General features: G+C 43.8%; 1 protein-coding gene across 2 annotated transcripts; it reads right to left on the bottom strand.

Annotated features, from left to right (window-relative positions):
- Nucleotides 1-4,512: 4,512 nt before the first annotated feature.
- LOC112214557 (NEDD4-binding protein 1) lies at nucleotides 4,513-25,741 on the bottom strand. 2 transcript variants are annotated; one of them, XR_002948125.2, is made up of 10 exons: nucleotides 25,597-25,741; nucleotides 24,392-24,681; nucleotides 15,526-15,660; nucleotides 13,426-15,389; nucleotides 12,994-13,124; nucleotides 12,673-12,769; nucleotides 12,264-12,371; nucleotides 11,536-11,579; nucleotides 7,387-7,488; nucleotides 7,080-7,220 (listed from the first exon to the last, which is right to left on the bottom strand). XR_002948125.2 is itself a non-coding variant. In XM_024373389.2 (9 exons), exons 2-9 carry the CDS (start codon nucleotides 24,653-24,655, stop codon nucleotides 6,812-6,814), a joined length of 3,210 nt encoding a protein of 1,069 aa, XP_024229157.1. In that variant the 5' UTR covers nucleotides 24,656-24,681; nucleotides 25,597-25,741; the 3' UTR covers nucleotides 4,513-6,811. The 2 variants fall into 2 exon arrangements, 1 of the variants encoding a protein (XP_024229157.1); XM_024373389.2 differs by lacking the exon at nucleotides 11,536-11,579 and having other exon boundaries at nucleotides 4,513-7,220.
- Nucleotides 25,742-26,163: the final 422 nt, after the last annotated feature.

The following is a 26,163-nucleotide window of genomic DNA, read 5'->3' as shown; positions in this document are numbered from 1 at the left end:
CCCTCTCTCTCTCTCTCTGTGTGTGTGTGTGTGTGTGTGTGTGTGTGTGTGTTGCCTATTCTTTAGGAATGTTCCTAAAATAGTTGGCGGGTTCTCTTTTTCCTCGCCCGAACTTGACAAACCAGTCCTAGATCACCACAAGCTATTGTACATAATGAAATGTACAGAATAGACTAGAATAGACTAGAATAGACTAGAATAGACTAGAATAGACTAGAATAGACTAGAATCTCATTTGTCCTAGACTTGAAATTATGGTTGGAAATACAGAGTGGGGCTTTCAATCATGGATGCAATATCATAAGCTATGGATTCCATTGATGTTTAGATTGTTTGACATCATGAACTACGTAATAAAATGTCTAGAATAGAATTTATGCCCCAGAGACTTGTTTTCTTGCATGCCAGAAACAAATGTATTGTCAGGTGAATTCTCCTTAAATGTACATTTAATTGTGTCACACCATGATTTTAAGTGGCGGCAGGTAGCCTAGTGGTGAGAGCGTTGGACTAGTAACCGGAAAGGTTGTTAGATCAAATCCCCGAGCTGACAAGGTAAAAATCTGTTGTTCTACCACTGAAAAAGGCAGTTAACCCACTGTTCCTAGGCTGTCACTGAAAATAAAAATGTGTTCTAAACTGACCTGCCTAGTTAAAAAAAAGATCTTTCACCTGTCTTGTGATTGTCTCCAACCCCCACCAGGTGTCTCCCATTACCTTGTGTATTTATACCTGCGTTTTCTGTTTGTCTGTTGCCAGTTCGTCTTGTCCCATCAAGTCCTACCAGTGTGTTCCCCGTGCTCTAGTTCTTGTCTTTTTCTAATCTTCCCAGTTCTGACCTTTCTGTCCTGATCCTGATCATTACAATTGTGCTGGGGACAATAGTGACAATGACAACAAGCTCAGTCCGACGATGCTGTGACACACCGCCCCAGACCATGACGGACCCTCCACCTACAAATCGATCCTGCTCCAGAGTACAGGCCTCGGTGTAACGCTCATTCCTTCGATGAAACGCAAATCAGACCATCACCCCTGGTGAGACAAAATCGCAGCTCGTCAGTGAAGAGCACTTTTTGCCAGTCCTGTCTGGTCCAGCAACGGTGGGTTTGTGCCCATAGGCGCCGTTGTTGCCGGTGATGTCCGGTGAGGACCTGCCTTACAACAGCCCAACAAGCCCTCAGTCCAGCCTCTCTCAGCCTATTGTGGACAGTCTGAGCACTGATGGAGGGATTGTGCGTTCCTGGTGTAATTAGGGCAGTTGATGTTGCCATCCTGTACCTGTCCCGCAGGTGTGATGTTCAAATGTACCGATCCTGTCCAGGTGTTGTTACACGTGGTCTGCCACTGCAAGGATGATCAGCTGTCCGTCCCGTCTCCCTGTAGTGCTGTCTTAGGCGTCTCACAGTACGGACATGGCAATTTATTGCCCTGGCCACATCTGCAGTCCTCATGCCTCCTTACAGCATGCCTAAGGCACGTTCACGCAGATGAGCAGGGACACTGGGCATCTTTCTTTTGGTGTTTTTCAGAGTCAGTAGAAAGGCCTCTTTAGTGTCCTAAGTTATCATAACTGTGACCTTAATTGCCTACCGTCTGTAAGCTGTTAGTGTCTTAACGACCGTTCATGTTCATTAATTGTTTATGGTTCATTGAACAAGCATGAGAAACAGTGTTAAAACCCTTTACAATGAAGAGCTGTGAAGTTTTTGGGATTTTTACAAATGATCTTTGAAAGACAGGGTCCTGAAAAAGGGTTGTTTCTTTTTTTGCTGAGTTTACTTGGTGTGGACAACCTACCGTCAATCATAGCTTAACATTGTTGCATTGGTTTAGATACAAAGTATCTAAGATGAGAAAAACATGTCTAGACTGTGGTTTCTCACTCTACTTACTGTAAGCCATCAACCACACCTGTGTAGTGTCAGGCGCTTTGCTACTTTCAGAACATCTCGGCCTTGAGGCTGCATGACTATCAGCAGGTGCAGGCAGTTCTCAGCCTGAGAACTAAAGCAGTACATCTCCATTACCCAGTACTTTTCCATCATTGCGCATTGCAAGCATACAAAGGTTATCACATATACAGTATATACAGTAATCATGGCATTGGTGTGGCCCCGCATACGACCCCCAGGGTAACCCCAACAATCTTCTTGCCAATCTTCTTAAGATGTTTGTTGCTAGGCAACCAATATAGCTAGCTATCTAGCTAACAATGGCAATCATGTTAGCCTACTTCGTACTGAGATTACTGTTTTAAAACATGTTCTTGGGTTTACAATAATCAATTCTGAAACTTTCATGTGAATTTTGTGAGTGAATTAAACATGTTCAATTGCTTTCAAGAGCTTTTTCTCTCACTGCTCTGAGTTTAAGACAGGGGTTTAGCTATGTTGGAATTAATAACATCTCCAGCAGCAAGCACAATTGAAAGCTTGAAAAATACTTCTCTATCTACCCAAGTATGGTTCTCAATCTGAGAGGGTGACTCTGGCGGCTCTGGAGTGAAGGGCGGCTCTGGCGCCGCCGGACTGACGGGCGGCTCTGGCGCCTCCGGACTGACGGGCGGCTCTGGCGCCTCGGGACTGACGGGCGGCTCTGGCGCCTCCGGACTGACGGGCGGCTCTGGCGCCTCCGGACTGACGGGCGGCTCTGGCGCCTCCGGACTGACGGGCGGCTCTGGCGCCTCCGGACTGACGGGCGGCTCTGGCGCCTCCGGACTGACGGGCGGCTCTGGCGCCTCCCGGACTGACGGGCGGCTCTGGCGCCTCCGGACTGACGGGCGGCTCTGGCGCCTCCGGACTGTTGGGCGGCTCTGGCGCCTCCGGACTGACGGCGGCTCTGGCAGCTCCGGACAGAAGGGGGACTCTGGCAGATCCGGACTGACGGGCGGCTCCTGAATACTCGACCCCATAGCACGGGGCCTGACCTTTCACCTTCTCGTCCCGGTAAGCACGGGGAGCGGACTCAGGTCTCCAACCTGACTCCGCCACACTCCCCGTGTGCCCCCCCTCCCATGCTTGCGCCGCTGTACCAACTCCTCGTAGTGTTGCTGCTCAGCCTTTGTTGCCTCCAATTCCTCCCATGGACGGCGATGCTCCCCAGCCTGTGCCCAGGGTCCCTTGCCTTCCAGTGTCTTCTCCCATGTCCATTTCTCCAGATAATGCTGCTGCTCCTCACCACGCTGCTTGGTCCGTTCGTGGTGGGTAGTTCTGTCACGGCTGTTGGAAGGAGAGGACCAAAGCGCAGCGTGGTACGTGTTCATACTTTTATTAGTTTAACTGAACACTGAATAGCAAAACAACCAAGAGAACAACCGAAACAGTTCATACCTTAACGTTGTTGCCACCGAAAACATCCCCATAGCATGATGCTGCCACCACCATTCTTCTCCAAAGGGATGGCGCCAGGTTTCCTCCAGATGTGACGCTTGGCATTCAGGCCAAATAGTCCAATCTTGGTTTCATCAGACCAGAGAATCTTGTTTCTCATGGTCTGAGAGTCCATTTTGGCGAACTCCAAGTGAGCCTTTTACTGGGGAGTGGCTTCCATCTGGCCACTCTACCATAAAGGCCTGATTGGTGGAGTGCTGCAGATACGGTTGTCCTTCTGGAAGGTTCTCCCACCTCCACAGAGGAACTCTGGAGCTCTGTCAGAGTGACTATCGGGTTCTTGGTCACCTCCCTGACCAAGGCCCTTCTCCCCCAGTTGCTCAGTTTGACTGTGCGGCCAGCTCTAGGAAGAGTCTTGGTGGTTCCAAACTGCTTCCATTTAAGAATGATGGAGGCCACTGTGTTCTTGGGGACCTTCAATGCTGCATAAATGTTTTGGTACACTTCCCCAGATCTGTAAAATATGGTGGTGGATTTTTTTAATGTTATGGGGCTATTTTGTTTCCACTGGTTTTGGGGCCCTTGATAAGGTCAATTGCATCACAAACCTGACCCGTACCAGGATATTTGAAACCCATTGAAAACCCGTGGACCCGACTGATCCTGCCGTTCAGGAGGCCATCTTACAGCAGGTGAGTCTCACCTGCTCTTCCTCTCAGCTATCATTTACTACAGACTTGTCGGTCTCCTGCAGCGACCATTAAACGTACCTTTTAAAGCATCTTATGCACTTGGTCATGTTTATGACTGCCTATCGCTGATGCTATAATGTGTTACGTAGCTTTATGAATGCATACATAAGGGGGCGAATAGTAAAGTGTTAGCCAGTGCTGGCTGAATAGTCGGTAGTCAGAACACAAAATGCTGTTTTATTCCTCAGATAAAGAAAGAGCTGAGTGGATGTCTGATGTCAAACTGAGATGGACGGAGCAGCCCGATGGAAAGATCTTCGACAAGCAAGAATAGAGCAAGAAGAAAGGAGGAAAAAGTGAACCGAGTGTGAAGTTGGAACGATAAATATTGTTACAGGAGGACATTTCTGACAGACATCCCAATTTGCCAAAACCTAAAACTGGCCTTACCATAACCGACCCCTTAACCCTAACCTAACCAAGAAATGTCAATGTTTCACCATTTATTCATTTATTCACCTTTATTTTATGAGCCCTGAATGGCATAAATGACAGAAAATACACACATCAATATAAATACGAAATGCAAGCAGAAGGAAAGAAACTACACGGTCATAAAACAAATAACACATTCATCAGTACTAAGGTCCTAAAATCAGCTTTCTGAATTGCCACAGAGGCACCAAAACAACACATTTAAGAACATTTTGAAGATCGTTCCACAAACAAGGCGCATGAAAACTAAAAGCTGATTTACCTAACTCCGTAGAGAACAAATACATTCCCAGAGTTAACCAACCCCAAGGCCAGGTGTGGTAACTCGTATGTCAAAGGTTCAGTAATGACGTTAGGTAAAGTGGGACTTTTTGTAAAAGTGCTTTATAAATTAAAACAAAGCAATGTATCCAAAAGGGCCAAACAACTTTCTGGTAGAGAATGAGCATTACAATTGTCGCACTAAAACAAAGCGCAATGAGCTTTGATAAACGGCATCTAATGGCTTTAATGAAGTAGCAGCTGCTTTCATATAGATGATGTTGCCGTAGTCTAGGAATAATCTGCTTTTTTAAATTGATTTTTTAAACCTTTATTTAACTAGGCAAGTCAGTTAAGAACAAATTCTTATTTTCAATGACGGCCTAGTGGGTTAACTGCCTGTTCAGGGGCAGAACGACAGATTTGTACCTTGTCAGCTCGGGGGATTTGAACATGAAACCTTTCGGTTACTAGTCCAACGCTCTAACCACTAGGCTACCCTGCCGCCCCAGGTCCTGTCTGTCTATTTATCGAGAGACAGGACCTATTTCTATAGAAGAAGCTCATTTTTATTCTCAGCTTCTTAACTAACTCATGACTATGCTTTTTAAAAGACAGCTTTTCATCTACACAGATACTTAGAAGCAGGGACACGATCAATGTTGACACCATCCAAAGTACATATGCTTAACACAGAGCTATGTTTATGTGCTCTAGAGAACTACATATACTTTTACCTGTATTCAATACTAATTTCAGGTCAATAAAGTTTTTCTGTAATACAATGAAGGCAGACTGTAGTTCAGACAGAGCTTGGTCAACAATAGCATTAAACAACATACAAGTGCATACAAGTGCAGGTTACAATTTTTTTACAGACAAGTCAATTTTGTTAATGTAAACAGTAAAAAGTACAGGACCAAGAAACAACCCCTGTAGAACACCTTCCATGTTTTTGATTCAATGTACTTACTTTTCTTGTTATTTCTAAGTGTAAACAACTGTCTTAACATGACAAACGTGTGTTTGAATTTACATTCTGTGGGTTACATTCAATGTAACAGTCCCCACAAGGAGAACATGTGTAATTGGGTAATTCGTAGATTTTTTTTTTTTATATATATATATATTTTTTACCTTTATTTTACTAGGCAAGTCAGTTAAGAACAAATTCTTATTTACAATGACGGCCTAGGAACAGTGGGTTAACTGCCTGTTCAGGGGCAGAACGACAGATTTGTACCTTGTCAGCTTGGGGATTCAATCTTGCAACCTTCCGGTTACTAGTCCAACGCTCTAACCACTAGGCTACGCTGCCACCCCTGAATTGATTGATTAATGAGATTTGATTGATTATATTTTTTCAATATTACCAACTAATGATTGTTCAATTTGTTAATTCTTATTATGGTTTATATGCATTTTCTAACATTTTCTAACTTCTTACAATAATATTATTCCTATTTCAAACGGCATTTATGGTATGAATACACAGTATAAAAATAAACAATTGTCTTACTCTTTAAACTACAGTTCATGTAATAACATTAACAAAGTTATACTATTGAAGTACGACACTTCTGAGTTTGAAATTATTCGTTGGAAGTTGAGCATCATCAACTTAATAATTCCATGCTGTAATGTCATGTTCAATAGATAACATTGTACACTGAATTCAGCAACACTACTCATCCCTAACACAAAATCCAACATGATACAAAAAATAAAATAAAAATGTAAGGGTACGAAATATGTTTTAAAAATTGTTTTGCAGTATTTAAGTCCTGTTTCCAACATTAACTGGATAAAAATCTATTAAGAAACATAATTTGAAGATCTGTCTGTCTTTTAACTAAACCTATCATTCAAACACTTAAATAATATACATTAATATGCACACGATGTACTAGACTGAATAGAAAGGAAGAAAGAAAGTTATTGGTCTTCAAACATTAGTCTTATTTTTCTGGAATACCACCTCAAACACACACACACACACACACACACAAACAAGCGTCATCCCCCCATCACTCAGTCTACACCCCCATGCTCACTCTCTATCTGTTGCTGCAGCATAAAGTGTGACAGTGAATTGATGTCAGTCACTGTAGGGTTACACTGCAGCACCAGAGTAACAATGCTGTCTTGTCCTGGGAACACCTGGGATAAGCTCTCCCTAAGTCTGGAGGTCTCTGCTGCACTCCTCTCCATATCCAGGCCAAGGCCCATCCCTGGAACAAGGTCCATTCCAGGGCTACCGTGTCCGGCCTTAGCCTGCCCCTTCCTTTTCCCTCTGCCGTGGGCCTGGCTGGAGTCTGGCTCTACAGCTACACCAGGTGTTCTGTCCCTGAACTTCAGGACCTCTGTCTGGGCCCTGGGAGCTTGGGGGAAGGGGGTGGAGGCAGTGCCCGCAAATGAGTGACTGCCTGAGACAGGAGTCCTGAGAGACAGAGACAGAGAGAGACAGAGAGAGACAGAGAGAGAGAGAGAGAGAGAGAGAGAGAGAGAGAGAAAGGGACGTAGGGAGAGAAAGAGTATGAGCAATGTGTACATGTTTATGTGGGAGAAATCTAGTCAAAGAGTAAGAGGAAATGTGTATGTGTTACCTGTGCAGTGAGCGTAGGAAGTCATCCAGATGGGGTCCTTCTCGGCCCAGCGGGTCATCAGGCACCATGAAGTGATCACCTACAAACGTGTACTGGAGGAGTCTGGGTAATACAAAATCAGTATGACACTGAGACCTAATTTACAGCTTGTATTAGTCCTATCTGAACAGCTGTGATTAAGATGACATGCCGAACATGGGCCTCGCATTTACTTGCAATTAAACCTTGTTCATAAAATGCGTGCACTCTGGCCGCATTGCGTTCAGATCTAACTTTCCCTCTCATTTATACAGATAATTTGTGGTCACAATTAAATTATATACAGCGTATAGCCTATAAGCCTACATAAGTGGTCACCAACCTTTAATGAGTGAAAATGCAAGCTGAGATCCACCGCTCAGATTTGATTTGACATCAATTAAAAAATGTAAGCCTAGGCAACATTAACTTATTAAAATCAGTACTGTAGCAATGAGGTTGTTGCAGTAGGCTATAAGCCCAAAACATAAAAAACATTTGAGGTAGGCCATATGATCACACAAGTAATAGATCGGTTGTTGTATTACTTGTGAAGCACAGCTGAGGGAGCATACATTTAAATAATTCACTTTTTATTATACTGGGCTTTTTTACTGGGCCAGCATCTGATGGCAGACAAAGGGCAGACAAAGGGTCTGCCTCTCAACATCCCTCCACTAACACTGACCAAAAAGCAGCAGTCTTCCAGATAATACCGAAACTCAAGTCGCACCGCATTATTTCTGCATAATGCATAACAAATTAATGTTGTTACTCCTATGAACAGAGAAAGTTAAGTATTTCTCGATGTTAAAAGACCCAAGCCGCTAATAATAACAACACAAGCCTATAGATACACTTTCCTTTTACTCATTCATACTTCTGCAGTGCTGGTTAGAACACACATTTTATGGCTTATAAAAGTTGAGTAAAATGCTCATAGCGTGGAACTGAGAAAAAATTGCTTTAATTCATACAACGTGACAGAATAACCGACCCTAAATGGAGACAACGGGAATGGACCATCCGACACCGCCGCAACTTCGGGCGGCTGCAACTGGGGCGGCAGGGTAGCCTAGTGTTTAGAGCGTTGGACTAGTAACCGAAAGGTTGCAAGATCGAATCTTCGAGCTGACAAGGTAAAAATCTGTCGTTCTGCCCCTGAACAAGGCAGTTAACCCACTCTTCATAGGCCGTAATTGAAAATAAGAATTTGTTATTAACCAACTTGCCAAGCTAAATAAAGGTAAAACAAAATTTAAAACTGGCCTGTCCGCCACCGCAACTTCAGGCAGCTGCAACTGGCCCGTCCGGCAACTTCAGGCAGCTGCAACTGGCCCGTCCGGCAACTTCAGGCAGTTGCAACTGGCCCGTCCGGCAACTTCAGGCAGTTGCAACTGGCCCGTCCGGCAACTTCAGGCAGTTGCAACTGGCCCGTCTGGCAACTTCAGGCAGCTGCAACTGGCCCGTCCGGCAACTTCGGCAGCTGCAACTGGCCCGTCCGGCAACTTCGGCAGCTGTAACTGGCCTGTCCGGCAATTTCAGCAGCTGCAACTGGCCCGCCCGACAACTTCGGCAGCTGTAACTGGCCTGTCCGGCAATTTCAGCAGCTGCAACTGGCCCGTCCGGCAACTTCGGCAGCTGTAACTGGCCTGTCCGGCAATTTCAGCAGCAGCAACTGGCCCTGACCGACACAACTTTGGCAGCTATAGGCCTTTCGTTGGCCAGCTGCCGGAAGTGCGATTCCCGCTGTCTCCATTTAGGGTCGGTTATTCTGTCACGTTGTATAAATGATTGGAGAAAGGCGCAGGAATACCTAATAGGGAGTTTTAATACTCCACCCCAAAATACACGGCTTCGTTTTGGGACGAAGCCCAAAACATACACATATACAAAAACACAGGGATGTAACCCAAACAAAAGAGTGAGGTTAAACCTCTAATAAATACACGGGACGAGACCCGTAATAACAAGTGCACAATACACGCAGCACGAAAGCCGAAACAAAGCACAGGTACTCACTCACAAGACCAACGGACATGGGAACAATAACCGACAAGACAATGGTGAACAGAGGGCACATATATATACAATTACTAATCAAGGGAATTGGAATCAGGTGTGCGTAATGACAGTACAGTGACACCTAAAGGCCAGAGACGTAGACATCCGGAGCTGGTGCACGGAATGAGCAGCAGTCCCGGGGGAATCCGTGACAGCTACATTACGTCAATGGAGTGCTATTCAACTTTTTCACGTTAACTGTTTTCCATCGTTCCCTTTGAGCGTCATCTTAGGCTATTTCGGAATGAACATGCCAATATTTGCTGACATCTTCAAAGCCATATTGCAATAACTATTTTCCTATTCCGGACTAAAGTGTGGGCATATATTCTGCACAGGTTTAATTGCATATTGTGATGAGTGAGAATGTGATCATTGGAACAGGTTAAAGAGCAAACAATGCAATTATTACAACATAAGTTGACGATAAATGACATCAAATCACGTTATCTACCATAGCTTTGATTGGACTGATCATGTCAACATCATACTTTCAGAATCTTAGCTAGCAAGCAGTCATCATCATGAATCAAGTTGACAATCTACTGGCAAATCCTTTTCAATCCTTGTCATTTGAAGAGAAATTGTAGATAAAACGTATTGATGCTCATCGGCCATTGGACATAAACACTACACAGTTGGAAATCGCAAATTCAACAATGAGTGGTTTGGAAGGAATCAGTGGCTAACTGCAAGGGTTGCAAAGCAATCACTAGACTGCTTTTCAGTGGAGAGGGTGTTTGGTCCATGTCTGGGTTTAAGGGTCTCTTTAACAAGCTTAAAAGGATAAACATTCACATGCAACACCATGGGCCAGATAAGGTTGAATATATTGGTCATGCTGACAATCCAGCATGACTTCTGCCGCATTCAAAACAACTGGAAAATTGGAACTCGGAAATCTTAGACTTCAGTGAGTTCAAGAGAACTGGGAACTCGGATTATACCCTTTGAGTGGTCATCCAACTCTGAATTCCTAGTCGGGAACTCTGGCCTCTTTCTAGAGCTCCAACCTGAAGATCACTTACGTCATGATTCGACTGTGTCTTTTTCAGTTCCCAGTTGTCTTGAAAGCACCATAAATACAGAGCATGCCAGACTGAAGACAAAGTTTGATGACAAAATTTGCCCACAAGAAGGGCTGCTGCGCCACCTTCCTGTTCAAGTGAGCACAGCAAAACAAAGTCCAAAAATGTCTTGTATGCTGCTGCATAAAGGATGTAATATGCCAGGGAGATACGTATACTGTAGCTAAGAAAGTAATACCAAATGTATGTTGTGTAGTAAGCTGTTAGTAGCCCATGTGCCTCACCCTAATAATTTGGTACCTTTCCCCCTCACAACGTAGCCTACTGTTCTGACTTGGTGGTGCACATGTAGCCTATTTTAGATAAATGTCCTCATCGAATATTGTAAGAGCTTTCATTGTCTGCTTATATAACCCCTTTATTTATCCTATGGTTCTGACTTGGTGTACAGGGAGAGTACTGTAAGAGCGGCCCATGTTCTGAATTATGTCGCTGTCCATTTGAGAACAAATTGTTATATTCACTACGCCCGTCTTAGCTCGCTCATTAATATCTTAATCTAAATTACGGATTGCCTCTTGTCCGCTCATCGTTCCCAGGTTGTACATCTGAAATGTCAGTAGAAACCACATTTGTTAAAGGAGGTCAGCCACATCAGCTATGTTTTTTAAAAAGGCAGTAAATGAGGCTGAATGACCTGCTTCACTGCCAGGCTCCGCTGATAGCCAGGTGTAGCGGTGGTAAGGATTCACTCCATGGTGCTGAAAAGAAAGTTCTGCTGTTGGAACAGCTTTATGTAGGCCCTAACAGTTTGTGGACACCTTTTGTCACCGTTTATAGTATAATTAATGTATTGTTTAGTGTTGTGTAGAGGCTTTGCTGGTATGCATCAAAACATTTTTGGAGGAGTTTGCCCCACAAAGATTTACATGCTAAAATCGCCACTGACTAGGCCTAGTCTACTTGTAGGCCTACGCCTACTGTTTCAAAAACACCTACCTAAAGCAAAATATCAGAAATAAATTAGCCTATAGCTTACCGGATAATGCAAAGACACAATGTATGAAACTTGATGGGGAAAGTCTGAAGGGGAGAGAGAGACGGTTATAGTGCGATAGTGATGATGAAGACGAAATTGAAAACTCCAAACAAAAATGATATGCACCTGTCCTAAATAATGATCCGCCGTTGATACGTTTTAGTAAAACGGGTGGTTAAATGCCGACACCACATTTGAATTTGTGTGCAGTAGTACGCTCGCCCCTTGCTCTTTTGACATTCAATAGGTGGAACACCTAAAATACCGCTTTATTTTAGACGGAGCACTGATGATGTTGCCCACTGAATGTGGTCAGGCTGGCCTAATTGCATTTACACTGAGAAAATCTGCATTTAGACCTGGCATGAAGATGCGTTTTTTGATACGTGAATACAAATGTGCATACAGTCAGCATTTTTTAAAACAAGATGTAAATAGGGTCTGATGTCATAGAGATATGAGGCCAATATATCACTTTCAAATCAAAGGGGTGTTTGGTTTATACAAAAGGTTGACTTTAGTTGTCAAATCCACTAAGGGAGAATGAAAATGATATGGTTGCTGTCCTGTGCAATGCACACATCTATCCAAAATCTATTTCTGAAAATGTTTCTGATTTCCCTGGACAGTTGCTAATATACAGTCAACTTATTGACCCCAAAAATATTTCATGCCCATTTTATCTCAACTGTTTCCTCTCCTCCATTCCTTTCTTTCTCTTGCTCTACCTTTTTTTGATGATGTCTCTCCATTCATGGGACTCATCCAGCAGGTCTCGAAGGTTGTCATTTGTCACGATCACGCCATCCGTCTTCTGGGCCAGCTGCAGCATGAACCTGCAGAGAAGAGAGGGATGAACGACGAGGGAAGAGTGCAATGGGGATGTCAATTCATCCATTCAGAGAATATTCCCTACTAAGCACGAACAAGCCTTATAATGTACATATATGAACTTAAACTGTAACAAAGCTGTTTATAAGCAGTTTTAAGGGAGTTTATAAATTATATTCATGTAAAGTTTAGAAGCCGTTAATAAGCGGATATTAATATAAAGATTGTAAGCTGTTTATAAGCAATGTATATAGTTTAAAAGCTGTTCCCAACAGATCTGTAGTATGACAGAAGCGAGGATCCAACCTGTCATCGTATGAGTTTATCCTCTTCCCCTGGACCTCTCTGGAAGGGGTGTAGGCGAGGAGACCCAGGTTCTGGAGCTCAGTAAGGTAGTGCTGCTCTGAAAACAACACATACACATTTGCCACAATGAATCAATTCCTTAGGGATAATACTATACAGGCTTGGGGTCAATTCAGGAAGGGAATTAATTAATGGACAAACACATTAATGCCAAATCCATACAAAAAACTTCACTTCCTGAAGTGACTTGACAAAACTGGTGAAATGAAAGAGCTGGATGGATGTAAAAGTCTGGCCTTCCAGATGGACAGGAAGTGTTACCTTTGACCCGGGGGTCTCTCTTCTGCCTCCACTGGGGCAGTAAGGTGCTGATTCTGCGATGGCCGCGGTTCCAGAAGTGTTGCACGGCCAGGGCGATTCCTCGACACGAGAAGAAATTACCCAGACCGTGACTACAGAGGAGTGAGATAAAAACATTAAACACTGCTGTGTAGTATACTTGTTATTTGAATCATGAAAACAATAGCTGTTAGTTGGAGCATTGCATTACAACTAAAACAGTTGTGGAGTCATGTAATGCAGGGGCCACACAGGTATGTCACTTTGTTGTTTCAACACTGCTTTCTGTGAAAGCGTTTACTAAATAACTTAATGAATGAAGGAATAAACTCAATATTTTGCCTGCTCTTCTACATTTTCCATCTTATTGTTAATCTATTTGTCCTCTCACCTCTCTCATTCCCTCGTTCTCACCTCATGGCAACATTGCTCCCGTCGATGACCACCATCCTGAGCCCTGGGTCTCCTGGTTGGTCAGTCAGCTTGAGGTCAAATGGTGTCTGTAGTCCTTCCAGGAAGCGCTGCTGCCCGGTCACTAAAGACCCTGCTGCCATGGGCGGGAGACCCCATCTGTCAACAGCCGGGGCAGGGAGACCCTTTCTTTCTGGAACCTCTGTTGCTAGGGTAAGGAAACCCAGTTTCTCCTTCACCCTGGTTGCTGAGGAGTTATTCACGGTGAGGGTGGAGTCTAAGGTGGTCTGGTGTGGCTGGGTGAGAGGGTAAACGAGTTGATGGGGAAATAAGGGAAGGTTGGTGGGTTGTGGAGGTAGTGTGATGGAGTAGGTGGGCTGGGGAGGCCCTCTGACTAAAGGGGGGCTGGCTCGACGGGGGGGGTGTGTCTGGCCGGGTTGCTGTCGTGTCTGTGTGGGGTTCTTGTGGAGACTATGGGTCGGGAACGGAACCTGGTTCATCACAGCATTCCACTGAGCCAGATCCGGTTCAACCCTAACTGGGCCATCAACGGTTCGGTTTGGCACCTTCACTCCTCCTACCTCATCCGTCTTCCTTTTACTCATTCCTTTGGCACTCTTCCTTTCTACTCCTCGGTTTTCAGTAGTTGTGAATGGTTGTGCCGGTGCCTTCCTCTCTTTACCCCTCTCCTTCTCCGTTTCCTCTTTTCTGCACTTCTTTTTCCGTACCTCTGAGACAACCTCATTCACCTCTCTTGGTTCGTCACGTACCCTGTCCTGGGATTTGGCTTCTGTCTCTCTGGTGCCCTCTCTCTGTAGCTCCAGGAGTAGCTGACCGCTTTTCTTTCCTCTCACTTCTTCACCTCCGCTCTCCTCCCCCTCGCTTCCCCTCTCCTCCACCTCTCTATGCACTAGCTCCACAAGGCTGTTCATGGCCAGTCTGGTCCGGTCCTGCTCTTGTTGCACCAGGTCCAGGATCTGGGAAGCTTCTCTGGGTCTGGTCTGGGCTAGGACCCTCAGTACCACGTCTTCCGCATAGCCCATAGCCGTGAAGAACTTCAGAAGCAGGCCAAACTCCTCCTTGCTCCCTACTGACAACATGTTCCCTTCTCCCTCCTCTGTCTCTATCTCCTCCTCCTCTTCCAGGTGTCCCTCCTCCTTTACCTCCTGTGGGGAATGCCCTTGTACCTCTTTTGCCCCCTCCGACCCCTCGGCTCGACCACGAATGTCTTTGTTTTGGGGGAAAGAGTGGAAGATGGGATCTCGGGGGGCTGCTTCGTTCCCAATCCCTATCCCTCCTTGTGTCCCATATCTGCTTCCCTCTGTAACTTTTACAGTTGCGGTAGTGAACGTCTGTTGAGAAAACCGTCCAATATTCTTTAGACCAGGGTCTTGGTTGTGGTAGGAATGTTCGGAAGGTTTGGTCGTTGATTTGGTCATTGAAATCCCCTGTACTTCCTGTATGTCCCTTGCCTCTCCAGCTCTGGTCCCTATTCTGGTATCCATAAGTGTTAGTGCCTCTAATTCGAATTGGCTGTCCCATAGTCTCTGTGTATCAGTGTCCATTAGACCCACTCTGTCTCTAGACCCCCCAAGACCAAGGTTCAAGCCCAGCCCTGGACCAGGATTTAAACACCCATGACCTGGGTTTGAACCCCCATGACCCGGGTTCAAGCCCCCGGGACCAGGGTTAGATCCCAGCCCAGATTCCCTCACCAGATCCAGTAAAGTCTCCTTCACTGCTCCCGGTAGCACTAGCAGGTCCAGAGTGTGCCTGTCATCCCATCTCTCCACCAGGGACTTGAAGGCCCGACGAGAATCCAGGGTCTCGTCTGCTGCCCTGTCCCTAGGCTCACTGAGTCGTCCCTGGGTGCCCTCGGAGCGCTCCACAAGGTCTGTGATCAGGGAGTAGGCCCTGACCACTGGTTCTGCCAGACCTGAGATGAGCAGGAAGCCTGGGGAAACCACCTGGAGGAAGGAATGTGCATTTCCTTCTTTCATTATCCATCTATACATTTAATTGTGTGTGTGTGTGTGTGTGAATACACTTGTCTGTATGCCTGCATTTGAGTATGCGCCTGGAAGCGAGCATGTGTATGCTTACCACTATGCGAGCAGAGGTGTTTCTGATCAGGCAGTCCATGAACAGCCCCCGTGCTCCACAGAACACACAGTGAAGGACCCCTGGATACGGAACTTCCTGCGGGGCCTCCTGGTTCACAACTCCCTTAACAAACAACTGGAGGACAGAGGGGACGTAAGCAACTTCCACACAGACCATCCGCTGGCATGGCGCGGTGCTATTTTAACACACTACCCCTCTGTCAAGAGGGGGGGGCGTTGTTAGCGATGGGTGGAAACTCAGGACACTAGACAACAAGGACTCTGAGTTAGCCAATGTAAGTCTGGAACAGTATTGGTACAGGGCAGCCCCAAACAGTTCAGCTGGACCTACACCGAATCAAAGAGGGAGCGCAGCAGGAGAAGTTCTCTCTTGAGAAAGACTCCCCCACCCCGAGCGAGTCAGACCTCTTCATTATACAACCCCATAGACTAGCAACCCAAGAAGAAAGTCAACCTCCCAGCACAGATCACTACAACCTCACTAAAATGAAGGATAAATTCACCCAGCTGGAGGTAAGGCAGGTGGAGCTGGGAACAGCAAGTGAACACACTCCAGTCAACACAGACCCAGACAACAGTCTAGCACAAAAACACCCCCTCAGCCAGACCTGAAGAGCTGGAGGGGGAGAGAGACATATCAGAACTCTGGATTGTGGTGTGAGAACTTCAACAGGAGACAGAGCAGGAGCGGAAGAAGAAGGCCCAGCGGCAGGAGAAGAACAGAGCACTAGAGGATAAAGTGGAGGGAGAAGGTGAGAAAGATGACGTGTGAGAGAGAACAACCCATTAGAGCTGGCCTCCCCTGAAGAGAAGCGAGCAGAACAGCCCACCTCAGATCCTAACCATAGCCTCAACATCACAGCAGGACAGATAAATGAAAAACCCCCAGCCCAGGGGATCCCACCCCATAGCACCCCCCCCCCATAGCCCTACTGAAAAAAAACTACACCCACTGAGGACATACATAAGCCACAGATTGTACTTCTTATGGACTCAAACAGGAAATATATAGAAGAAAATCTACTTTTTCCCCAAACACAGTCTCTAAACTCTGGTGTCCAAACACCCCCCCATGCCCACATATCATGGACTTTCCATGGCCTGAGGTCATCTGCCTTTGGCCTAAAGACCAGGAACATGGAGAGCTGGAAGTCCCTTCCACCAAACAAACCGATAGTAAAACAGGGAAGGGACTCAGGGGGTATTCTTATTTGGTATAGAGCAGACCTCAGTCACTTTTAAATAAATCAAAACAGAAACATTTTGCTCGAAATTTAAAAAGGAAATTATCTCATCAGAGAAAAATGTCCTCCTGTGTGCTACCTATATCCCCCCACTAGAATACCCATACTTGAATGAAAACAGCTTCTCCATCCTGGAGGGGGAAATCCATCATTTCCAGGCCCAGAGACATGTACTCGTCTGTGGCGACCTAAATGTCAGAACTGGACAGGAACCGGACACCCTCAGCACACAGGGGAAGAAACACCTACCTGGAGGTGACAGCATTCCCTCCCCCATATGCCCCCCTAGGCACAACTATGACAACATAACCAACAAAAACGGGTCACAACTCCTGCAGATCTGTCGCACGCTGGGTATATACATAGTCAATGGTAGGGTTCAAGGGGACTCCTACAGTAGGTACACCTACAGCTCATCTCTTGGCAGTAGTACTGTAGACTACTTTATCACTGACCTCAACCCAGAGTCTCTCAGAGCGTTCAGTCAGCCCGCTGACACCCCTATCAGACCACAGCAAAATCACAGTCTAGTTGAACAGAGCAATACTCAATCATGAGGCATCAAAGCCAAAGGAACTGAGTAACATTAAGAAATGCTATAGATGGAAGGAATGCAGTTTGGAAACCTTACCAAAAAACAATTAGGCAAGAACAAATTCAATCCCTTTTAGACAATTTCCTGGGTAAAACGTGCCACTGTAATAGTGAAGGTGTAAACTTGGCAGTAGAAAATCTTAACAGTATATTTGACCTCTAAGCTTCCCTATCAAATCTAAAAATCTCAAATAGAAAACCGAAGAAAATGAACAACAATGACAAATGGTTTGATGAAGAATGCAAAAATCTAAGAAAGAAATTGAGAAACCTGTCCAACCAAAAACATAGAGACCCGGAAAACCTGAGTCTACGCCTTCACTATGGTGAATCACTAAAACAATACAGAAATACACTACGGAAAAAGAAGGAACAGCACGTCAGAAATCAGCTCAATGTAATTGAAGAATCCATAGACTCGAACCACCTCTGGGAAAATTGGAAAACACTAAACAAACAACAACACAAAAAATTATCTATCCAAAATGGAGATGTATGGGTAAACCACTTCTCCACTCTTTTTGGCTCTATAACAAAGAATAAAGAGCAAAAACATATACATGATCAAATACAAATCTTAGAATCAACTATTAAAGACTACCAGAACCCACAGGAGTCTCCAATTACCTTGAATGAGCTACAGGACAAAATAATAACCCTCCAACCCAAAAAGGCCTGTGGTGTTGATGGTATCCTTAATGAAATGATCAAATATACAGACAACAAATTCCAATTGGCTATACTAAAGCTCTTTAACATCATCCTTAGCTCTGGCATCTTCCCCAATATTTGGAACCAAGGACTGATCACCCCAATCCACAAAAGTGGAGACATATTTGACCCCAATAACTACTGTGGGATATGCGTCAACAGTAACCTTGGGAAAATCCTCTGCATTATCATTAACAGCAGACTCGTACATTTCCTCAATGAAAACAATGTACTGAGCAAATGTCAAATTGGCTTTTTACCAAATTACCGTACAACAGACCATGTATTCACCCTGCACACCCTAATTGACAACCAAACAAACCAAAACAAAGGCAAAGTCTTCACATGCTGTGTTGATTTCAAAAAAGCCTTCGACTCAATTTGGCATGAGGGTCTGCTATACAAATTGATGGAAAGTGGTGTTGGGGGTAAAACATACGACATTAGAAAATCCATGTACACAAACAACAAGTGTGCGGTTAAAATTGGCAAAAAACACACACAGTTCTTCACACAGGGCTGTGGGGTGAGACAGGGATGCAGCTTAAGCCCCACCCTCTTCAACATATATATCAACGAACTGGCGCGGGCACTAGAAAAGTCTGCAGCACCCGGCCTCACCCTACTAGAATCTGAAGTCAAATGTCTACTGATGATCTGGTGCTTCTTCACCAACCAAGGAGGGCCTACAGCAGCACCTAGATCTTCTGCCAGACCTGGGCCCTGACAGTAAATCTCAGTAAGACCAAAATAATGGTGTTCCAAAAAAGGTCCAGTCGCTGGGACCACAAATACAAATTCCATCTAGACACCGTTGCCCTAGAGCACACAAAAAACTATACATACCTTGGCCTAAATATCAGCGCCACAGGTAACTTCCACAAAGCTGTGAACGATCTGAGAGACAAGGCAAGAAGGGCATTCTATGCCATCAAAAGGAACATAAAATTCAATATACCAATTAGGATCTGGCTAAAAATACTTGAATCAGTCATAGAGCCCATTGCCCTTTATGGTTGTGAGGTCTGGGGTCCGCTCACCAACCGAGACTTCACAAAATGGGACAAACACCAGACTGCATGCAGGATTCTGCAAAAATATCCTCCGTGTACAACGTAGAACACCAAATAATGCATGCAGAGCAGAATTAGGCCGATACCCACAAATGATCAAAATCCAGAAAAGAGACGTTAAATTCTACAACCACCTAAAAGAAAGCGATTCCCAAACCTTCCATAACAAAGCCATCACCTACAGAGAGATGAACCTGGAGAAGAGTCCCCTAAGCAAGCTGGTCATGGGGCTCTGTTCACAAACACAAAGAATACAGAATACCTGAAACCTGACCACTGTGATTGACCCAAACTTAAGGAAAGCTTTGACTATGTACAGACTCAGTGAGCATAGCCTTGCTATTGAGAAAGGTTGCCATAGGCAGACCTGGCTCTCAAGAGAAGACAGGCTAGAGCTACAGGACAACAGCTACAGGGCACACTGCCCACAAAATGAGGTGGAAACTGAGCTGCACTTCCTAACCTTATGCATGACTATATTAGACACACATTTCCCTCAGATTACACAGACCCACAAAGAATTCAAAAACAAACACGATTTTGATAAACTCACATTTTTATTGGGTGAAATACCACAGTGTGCCATCACAGCAGCAAGATTTGTGACCTGTTGCCACAAGAAAAGGGCAACCAGTGAAGAACAAACACCGTTGTAAATAAAACCCATATGTATGTTTATTTATTTTCCCTTTTGTACTTTAATTATTTGCACATAATATGACATTTGTAATGTCTTTATTCTTTTGGAACTTTTGTGAGGGTAATGTTCACTGTACAAAAATATATACAGTGGGGCAAAAAAGTATTTAGTCAGCCACCAATTGTGCAAGTTCTCCCACTTAAAAAGATGAGAGAGGCCTGTAATTTTCATCATAGGTACACTTCAACTATGACAGAAATCCAGAATCCATTCAAAAATCCAGAAAATCACATTGTAGGATTTTAAATGAATTAATTTGCAAATGATGGTGGAAAATAAGTATTTGGTCAATAACAAAAGTTTATCTCAATACTATATACCCTTTGTTGGCAATGACAGAGGTCAAACGTTTTCTGTAAGTTTTCACAAGGTTTTCACACACTGTTGCTGGTATTTTGGCTCATTCCTCCATGCAGATCTCCTCTAGAGTAGTGATGTTTTGGGGCTGTTGCTGGGCAACACAGACTTTCAACTCCCTCCAAAGATTTTCTATGGGGTTGAGATCTGGAGACTGGCTAGGCCACTCCAGGACCTTGAAATGCTTCTTACGAAGCCACTCCTTCGTTGCCCGGGCGGTGTGTTTGGGATCATTGTCATGCTGAAAGACCCAGCCACGTTTCATCTTCAATGCCCTTGCTGATGGAAGGAGGTTTTCACTCAAAATCTCACAATACATGGCCCATTCATTCTTTCCTTTACACGGATCAGTCGTCCTGGTCCCTTTGCAGAAAAGCAGACCCAAAGCATGATGTTTCCACCCCCATGCTTCACAGTAGGTATGGTGTTCTTTGGATGCAACTCAGCATTCTTTGTCCCCAAACACGACGAGTTGAGTTTTTACCAAAAAGTTCTATTTTGGTTTCATCTGACCATATGACATTCTCCCAATCTTCTTCTGGATCATCCAAATACTCTCTAGTAAACTTCAGACGGGCCTGGACATGTACTGGCTTAAGCAGGGGGACACGTCTGGCACTGCAGCATTTGAGTCCCTGGCGGTGTAGTGTGTTACCGATGGTAGGCTTTGTTACTTTGGTCCCAGCTCTCTGCAGGTCATTCACTAGGACCCCCCAGGTGGTTCTGGGATTTTTGCTCACCGTTCTTGTAATCATTTTGACTCCACGGGGTGAGATCTTGCGTGGAGCCCCAGATCGAGGGAGATTATCAGTGGTCTTGTATGTCTTCCATTTCCTAATAATTGCTCCCACAGTTGATTTCTTCAAACCAAGATGCTTACCTATTGCAGATTCAGTCTTCCCAGCCTGGTGCAGGTCTACAATTTTGTTTCTGGTGTCCGTTGACAGCTCTTTGGTCTTGGCCATAGTGGAGTTTGGAGTGTGACTGTTTGAGGTTGTGGACAGGTGTCTTTTATACTGATAACAAGTTCAAACAGGTGCCATTAATACAGGTAACGAGTGGAGAACAGAGGAGCCTCTTAAAGAAGAAGTTACAGGTCTGTGAGAGTCAGAAATCTTGCTTGTTTGTAGGTGACCAAATACTTATTTATTTTCCACCATAATTTGCAAATAAATAAATTAAAAATCCTACAATGTGATTTTCTGGATTTTTTTTCTCATTTTGTCTGTCATAGTTGAAGTGTACCTATGATGACAATTACAGGCCTCTCTCATCTTTTTAAGTGGAAGAACTTGCACAATTGGTTGCTGACTAAATACTTTTTTGCCCCACTGTATAGTTTATTTCACTTTTGTTTAATATATTAATATTAATATATTTAATATATTTCACTTGTGTTGGCAATGAAAACATGTTTCCCATGCCAATAAAGCCCCTTAAATTGTATTGAAATTGAGAGCGAGAGAGATAGAGCGAGAGAGATGGGTTGGGATAATGGTGGGGGGCAGATTGAGAGACACAGAGAGAGAGAGAGAGAGAGAGAAAGACAGAGAGAGTGAGAGAAAGACAGTGAGAGAGAGAGAGAAAGACAGAGAGAGAGTGAGAGAAAGACAGAGAGAGAGAGAGAGAGAGACAGAGAGAGAGAGAGAAAGACAGTGAGAGAGAGAGAGAGAAAGACAGAGAGAGAGAGAGAGAGACAGAGAGAGAGAGAAGAGAGAGAGAGAGAGAAAGACAGAGAGAGAGAGAGAGAGAGAGAGAGAGAGAAAGACAGAGAGAGAGAGAGAGAGAGAGAGAAAGACAGAGAGAGAAAGACAGAGAGAGAGAGAGAGAAAGACCGAGAGACAGAGAGAAAGACAGAGAGACAGACAGAGAGAGAGAGAGAGAGAGAAAGACAGAGAGAGAGAGAGAAAGACAGAGAGAGAGAGAGAGAAAGACAGAGAGAGAGAAAGACAGAGAGAGAAAGACAGAGAGAGACAGAAAGACAGAGAGAGAGAAAGACAGAGAAAGACAGAGAGAGAGAGACAGAGAGAGAGAGACAGACAGAGAGACAGAGAGAGAGAGAAAGACAGAGAGAGAGAGAGAAAGACAGAGAGAGAGAGAGAGAAAGACAGAGAGAGAGAGAGAGAAGACAGAGAGAGAGAGAGAAAGACAGAGAGAGAGAGAGACAGAGAGAGAGAAGACAGAGAGAGAGAAAGACAGAGAGAGAGAGAGACAGAGAGAGAGAGAAAGACAGAGAGAGAGAGAGAGAGAGAGAGAGAGAGAGAGAGAGACAGAGAGAGAGAGAGAGAGAGAAAGACAGAGAGAGAGAAAGACAGAGAGAAAGACAGAGAGAGAGAGAGAGAGGGAGAGAGAGAGAGAGAGGTACTTGGGTCCTATATAATGTTATAACATAGGGTTTGGAGTTTTCCCCGGTCAGATGACGTGATCAGAAAACCCCCAGGTCCCTTATGACACATATAGTGAAATTACCACCTAGTGTTAATGCAAAAGACTAAAAGGTTCATCTCAACCATAAAACATGTTAACATAAGGGCATTTCCATCTAAAAGGACCCATGAGCACCAACATCTGAAGTTCATAGGAGCATGTCAAATTGGGTGTCAAATGAAAGTTAAGAGTCTATATGTTATTTAAAAACATTTTTCAACCTTTTTCCATTCTAAAAATGTGGAATAAGCAAAGGCTTTGATTTCTGGTCAAACATGGAAAAGAGGTCTTAGACAACAAATGACTTAAGAGGTATTAGAAAAACAAGTAATGACCCCTGCCAACTAATATCTACACTTACATTTGGTTTTGGAGAAATTATTTGCCTTTCTCATTTCTCTCCCTCATGTGGAGGGAGGAAAATGTATGTTCACAGAAGTAACAAATAAAGGTTGACCTACAAATGAGTTATAGTGTTGTTACTGACAAGAAGTTTGTTTATGAATTATTAAGTGAATGAAACTCATAATTATGATAATTAATCAGTAACAGAATTACTACAATTGAATTGGCTTCAATAGTGTAGTCAAACACCACAGTTGGGTCACTTGCTTACTGTCCTCCCTTCCACTGGCATACTGTAATGTTCAGCTCTTAACAGTTTTATTCTCTTTCTGTCGTTTGGTGGTCAACGCAAGACTGTGACTGTCTTGAAAACCTCTCCCTCTCACTCTCTCCAATTAATGTCACCTCTACCGGCTCTTACTGACACCTACCACCAACCCTATTTCGATTTACTGCAACAAACATCCTCACCCACTGAGCACCGACCAACACTGGACGTCAATGTACGTTAAAAAGTCGTTGAAATTTGGTCCTGGCCGGAACAGATCTGAACCACTCATAGACGACTATGTTGCAGAAGTTTGGACAGCACAATACAGTAGATCTCAGTGGAGAACAGTACAGTAAAGACAAGTATAGTAGAGTAAAGCACAGTACTGTAAAGTAGAGTTCAGTACAGTACAGTAGGGCACACTAAAGTAGAGCACAGTCTAATATACTGTACTGAACATATCTACTGTGCTGTGCTCTACTGTATTGTACTGTGCTCTACTGTATTGTACTGTACTCTGCTGTACTGTGCTGTCCAAAGTTGTGAAACATAGACGTCTATTATTGTTTCAGATTTGGTCTGGTCCGGACCAACCAAATGTGGTATTGTTTGGGGGCGGAGCTCATTAAAATAAAAGCCAGATGTGTAGAATATAATACCCATATATGCAAAAGAAGAATATTGCATATTTTTACCTTTGTTTACCTATTCAGGATACATCACCATGAAGAGAATGATATTTATATCCATAATTATGCATTTCTGTATCGTACAGATCAGGGACCCATAATGTAATTCCATTACCAGATGTAAATCCACTTCACCTACTGTAGTTCAATAACAATATTTTTTGGGGGAAAACGTCGTCTCATAAAAAACTGAGGGAGATTTGACCGTAATTCTGTTACCAAACTTTGGTATCAGCATGGTTCTTCCAGTAAATGTTTATTTTTATTTTTTATATCTGTGTAAATTGGTGTAAATAAAGTGTAAATCTGTGTAAATAAAGTCAAAGCGTAATTCTGTTACCATGAAATTGCCCATAGCATTAAAACTAAGAGTTCAGAATAATAATAATACAAATAATAATAATACAAATAATAATTATACGAGTAATTTCTTACTTTGGCAGCCACAACGTCTTTCCTTCCTCCTCTTAGTTTAAGCCAGATTTGTCCATCATGTGGCAACACAGCATCCTCCTCTCTCCCGATCATAAAGGACACCCCAAATATCCTCTCCAGGGAGGGGTGGAAGGACAGTAGGGCTCTGCGTAGCGCGCCGGAACACGCAAACTCATCCTCCACCCGGTCCTCTCCTCCTCCATCACTCCATCCTTCTCTCTCTCTTCCAGACATTGGAGAGAGATGGCTCAGGGCAGAGGCCATGGGAATGGGGGTTGTGTCAGAACTCACTGAGAGGGTGGGAGAGAGATAGACAAAGAGACAGACAGAGGGATATGGAAAGAGAGAGAGAGAGCGAGACACACAGAGAAAATGGTCTGTCAATTTATTCTATTTCCAATAAAATATTAATAATTTAATATGCCCATGTCAGGCAATGATCTGCCATAGATCTATAGAGAGAAATAGTCATGTTTTTTTTTTGTAGGCACTAACTCCGCCATGGCTCGTTGGACAAAGTCTATGAGGGAAATGAATGGCGTTTTTGGATAAACGCTGAAAATAAGGGCTGTGGTAAACACAGGCTTTGAAGATCTTATACGTTTTGTTCTAGGAGATAATCTTCATCAGCTAACGTCCCTTTTTGTGAATTTTGAAGAATTTATGTAATAAAAAAAATCACATAAAGGCTTAATAATTCAAAGGTCATGTTAGCTGACTGGTATTATTTCATAGAACAAAACGTATAACATCTCCTACGCCTGTGTTAACCTTCTTTTCGGCGTTTATTCCAAAACTCTTTCCCCGTTCATTTTTATCATAGAGATGGTTGAACGAACGAGGTAAACTCATTTCCGGGTTTTAGGACTACAAGCTGGCGAACTCTTATGGGTCGAGCGAGATTTGGAAGGTTTGCCTCGCGAGGACTTCTTAGTAGGAATAATAACAGGAATTGACAAACATTATCTAAACCCAATCTCGTCCACAGCTAACAATAGTTTTATTTAATTTACAAAGTTAAATGTAGACTTTACATTTAAATAATATTATGAACAAACTCAACAATTCTCTAAACGCATTCCTCCTTCTCCCAAAGTCGCTCTCTTTCACTGTGGCTCAAAATGTATATTTCTAATAGGTTATTGGAATAATTTGATGCTGCCCTCGGCGAATTTAAAATAATACAGTACAAAATTCATAAATACCGTAAGATCAAAAAACGATGTGCCAGACCGACAGTAGCCGTTGGTATAATAAAACGAGATAAAGTGTCAATTGAACAACATTTGAGTTTCTGTCTGAACTTGTGTGGTCTTCAAAAACGAAACAATAGACACAACAACGTAAATGCTAGAGTATCTGCGACATTCATAAAGCCAACTCAACTCCTATCTCTTGCCAGTCACATGCACGACTTCAATGTGTTATTATCGGTAATACCGTAAACCGACAGTTAAGTTAAGTTGCATATTCATTATTGATTAAATATCGTTGGTGCTTTAGAATTAGGACTAACGGTTTTACATAAATATGACATTCAAAGTTACTGAATACTTGTAAAACAAGCACATTTAAACCCGACCTCTCGGTGAAGGGTGACAACAAGAAACAAAAATGCGCAGATACACCAGGCTGTACGATCAAAACACAAAGAGTAAATCAAGAGATAAGGGGAATTCCATTTACGTCATGCACGACATAGAACACTTCCCTTTCCATAGATAAGTAGGTGGTTCCGCTGTAAACTAGAATTAACTTCACCCTGTAATTCT

The sequence above is a fragment of the Oncorhynchus tshawytscha genome, linkage group LG15 (genome assembly GCF_018296145.1).
Source record: "Oncorhynchus tshawytscha isolate Ot180627B linkage group LG15, Otsh_v2.0, whole genome shotgun sequence".
Classification (NCBI taxonomy): Eukaryota; Metazoa; Chordata; class Actinopteri; order Salmoniformes; family Salmonidae; genus Oncorhynchus; species Oncorhynchus tshawytscha.
Note: the sequence above shows the minus strand (reverse complement) of the source record. Positions and strands in the feature narration are given on the sequence as shown.

Bases quoted from the DNA above. Each gene is read 5' to 3' on its own strand.
- LOC112214557 (XM_024373389.2), bottom strand. From the start codon at position 24,655: ATGGCCTCTGCCCTGAGCCATCTCTCTCCAATGTCTGGAAGAGAGAGA. The intron at 13,125-13,425 runs GTGAGAACGAGG...ACTCCTCTGTAG, and splicing joins GGGAGCAATGTTGCCATGAG to TCACGGTCTGGGTAATTTCT. The intron at 7,221-7,386 runs GTAACACATACA...TCTGTCTCTCAG, and splicing joins TTCCTACGCTCACTGCACAG to GACTCCTGTCTCAGGCAGTC.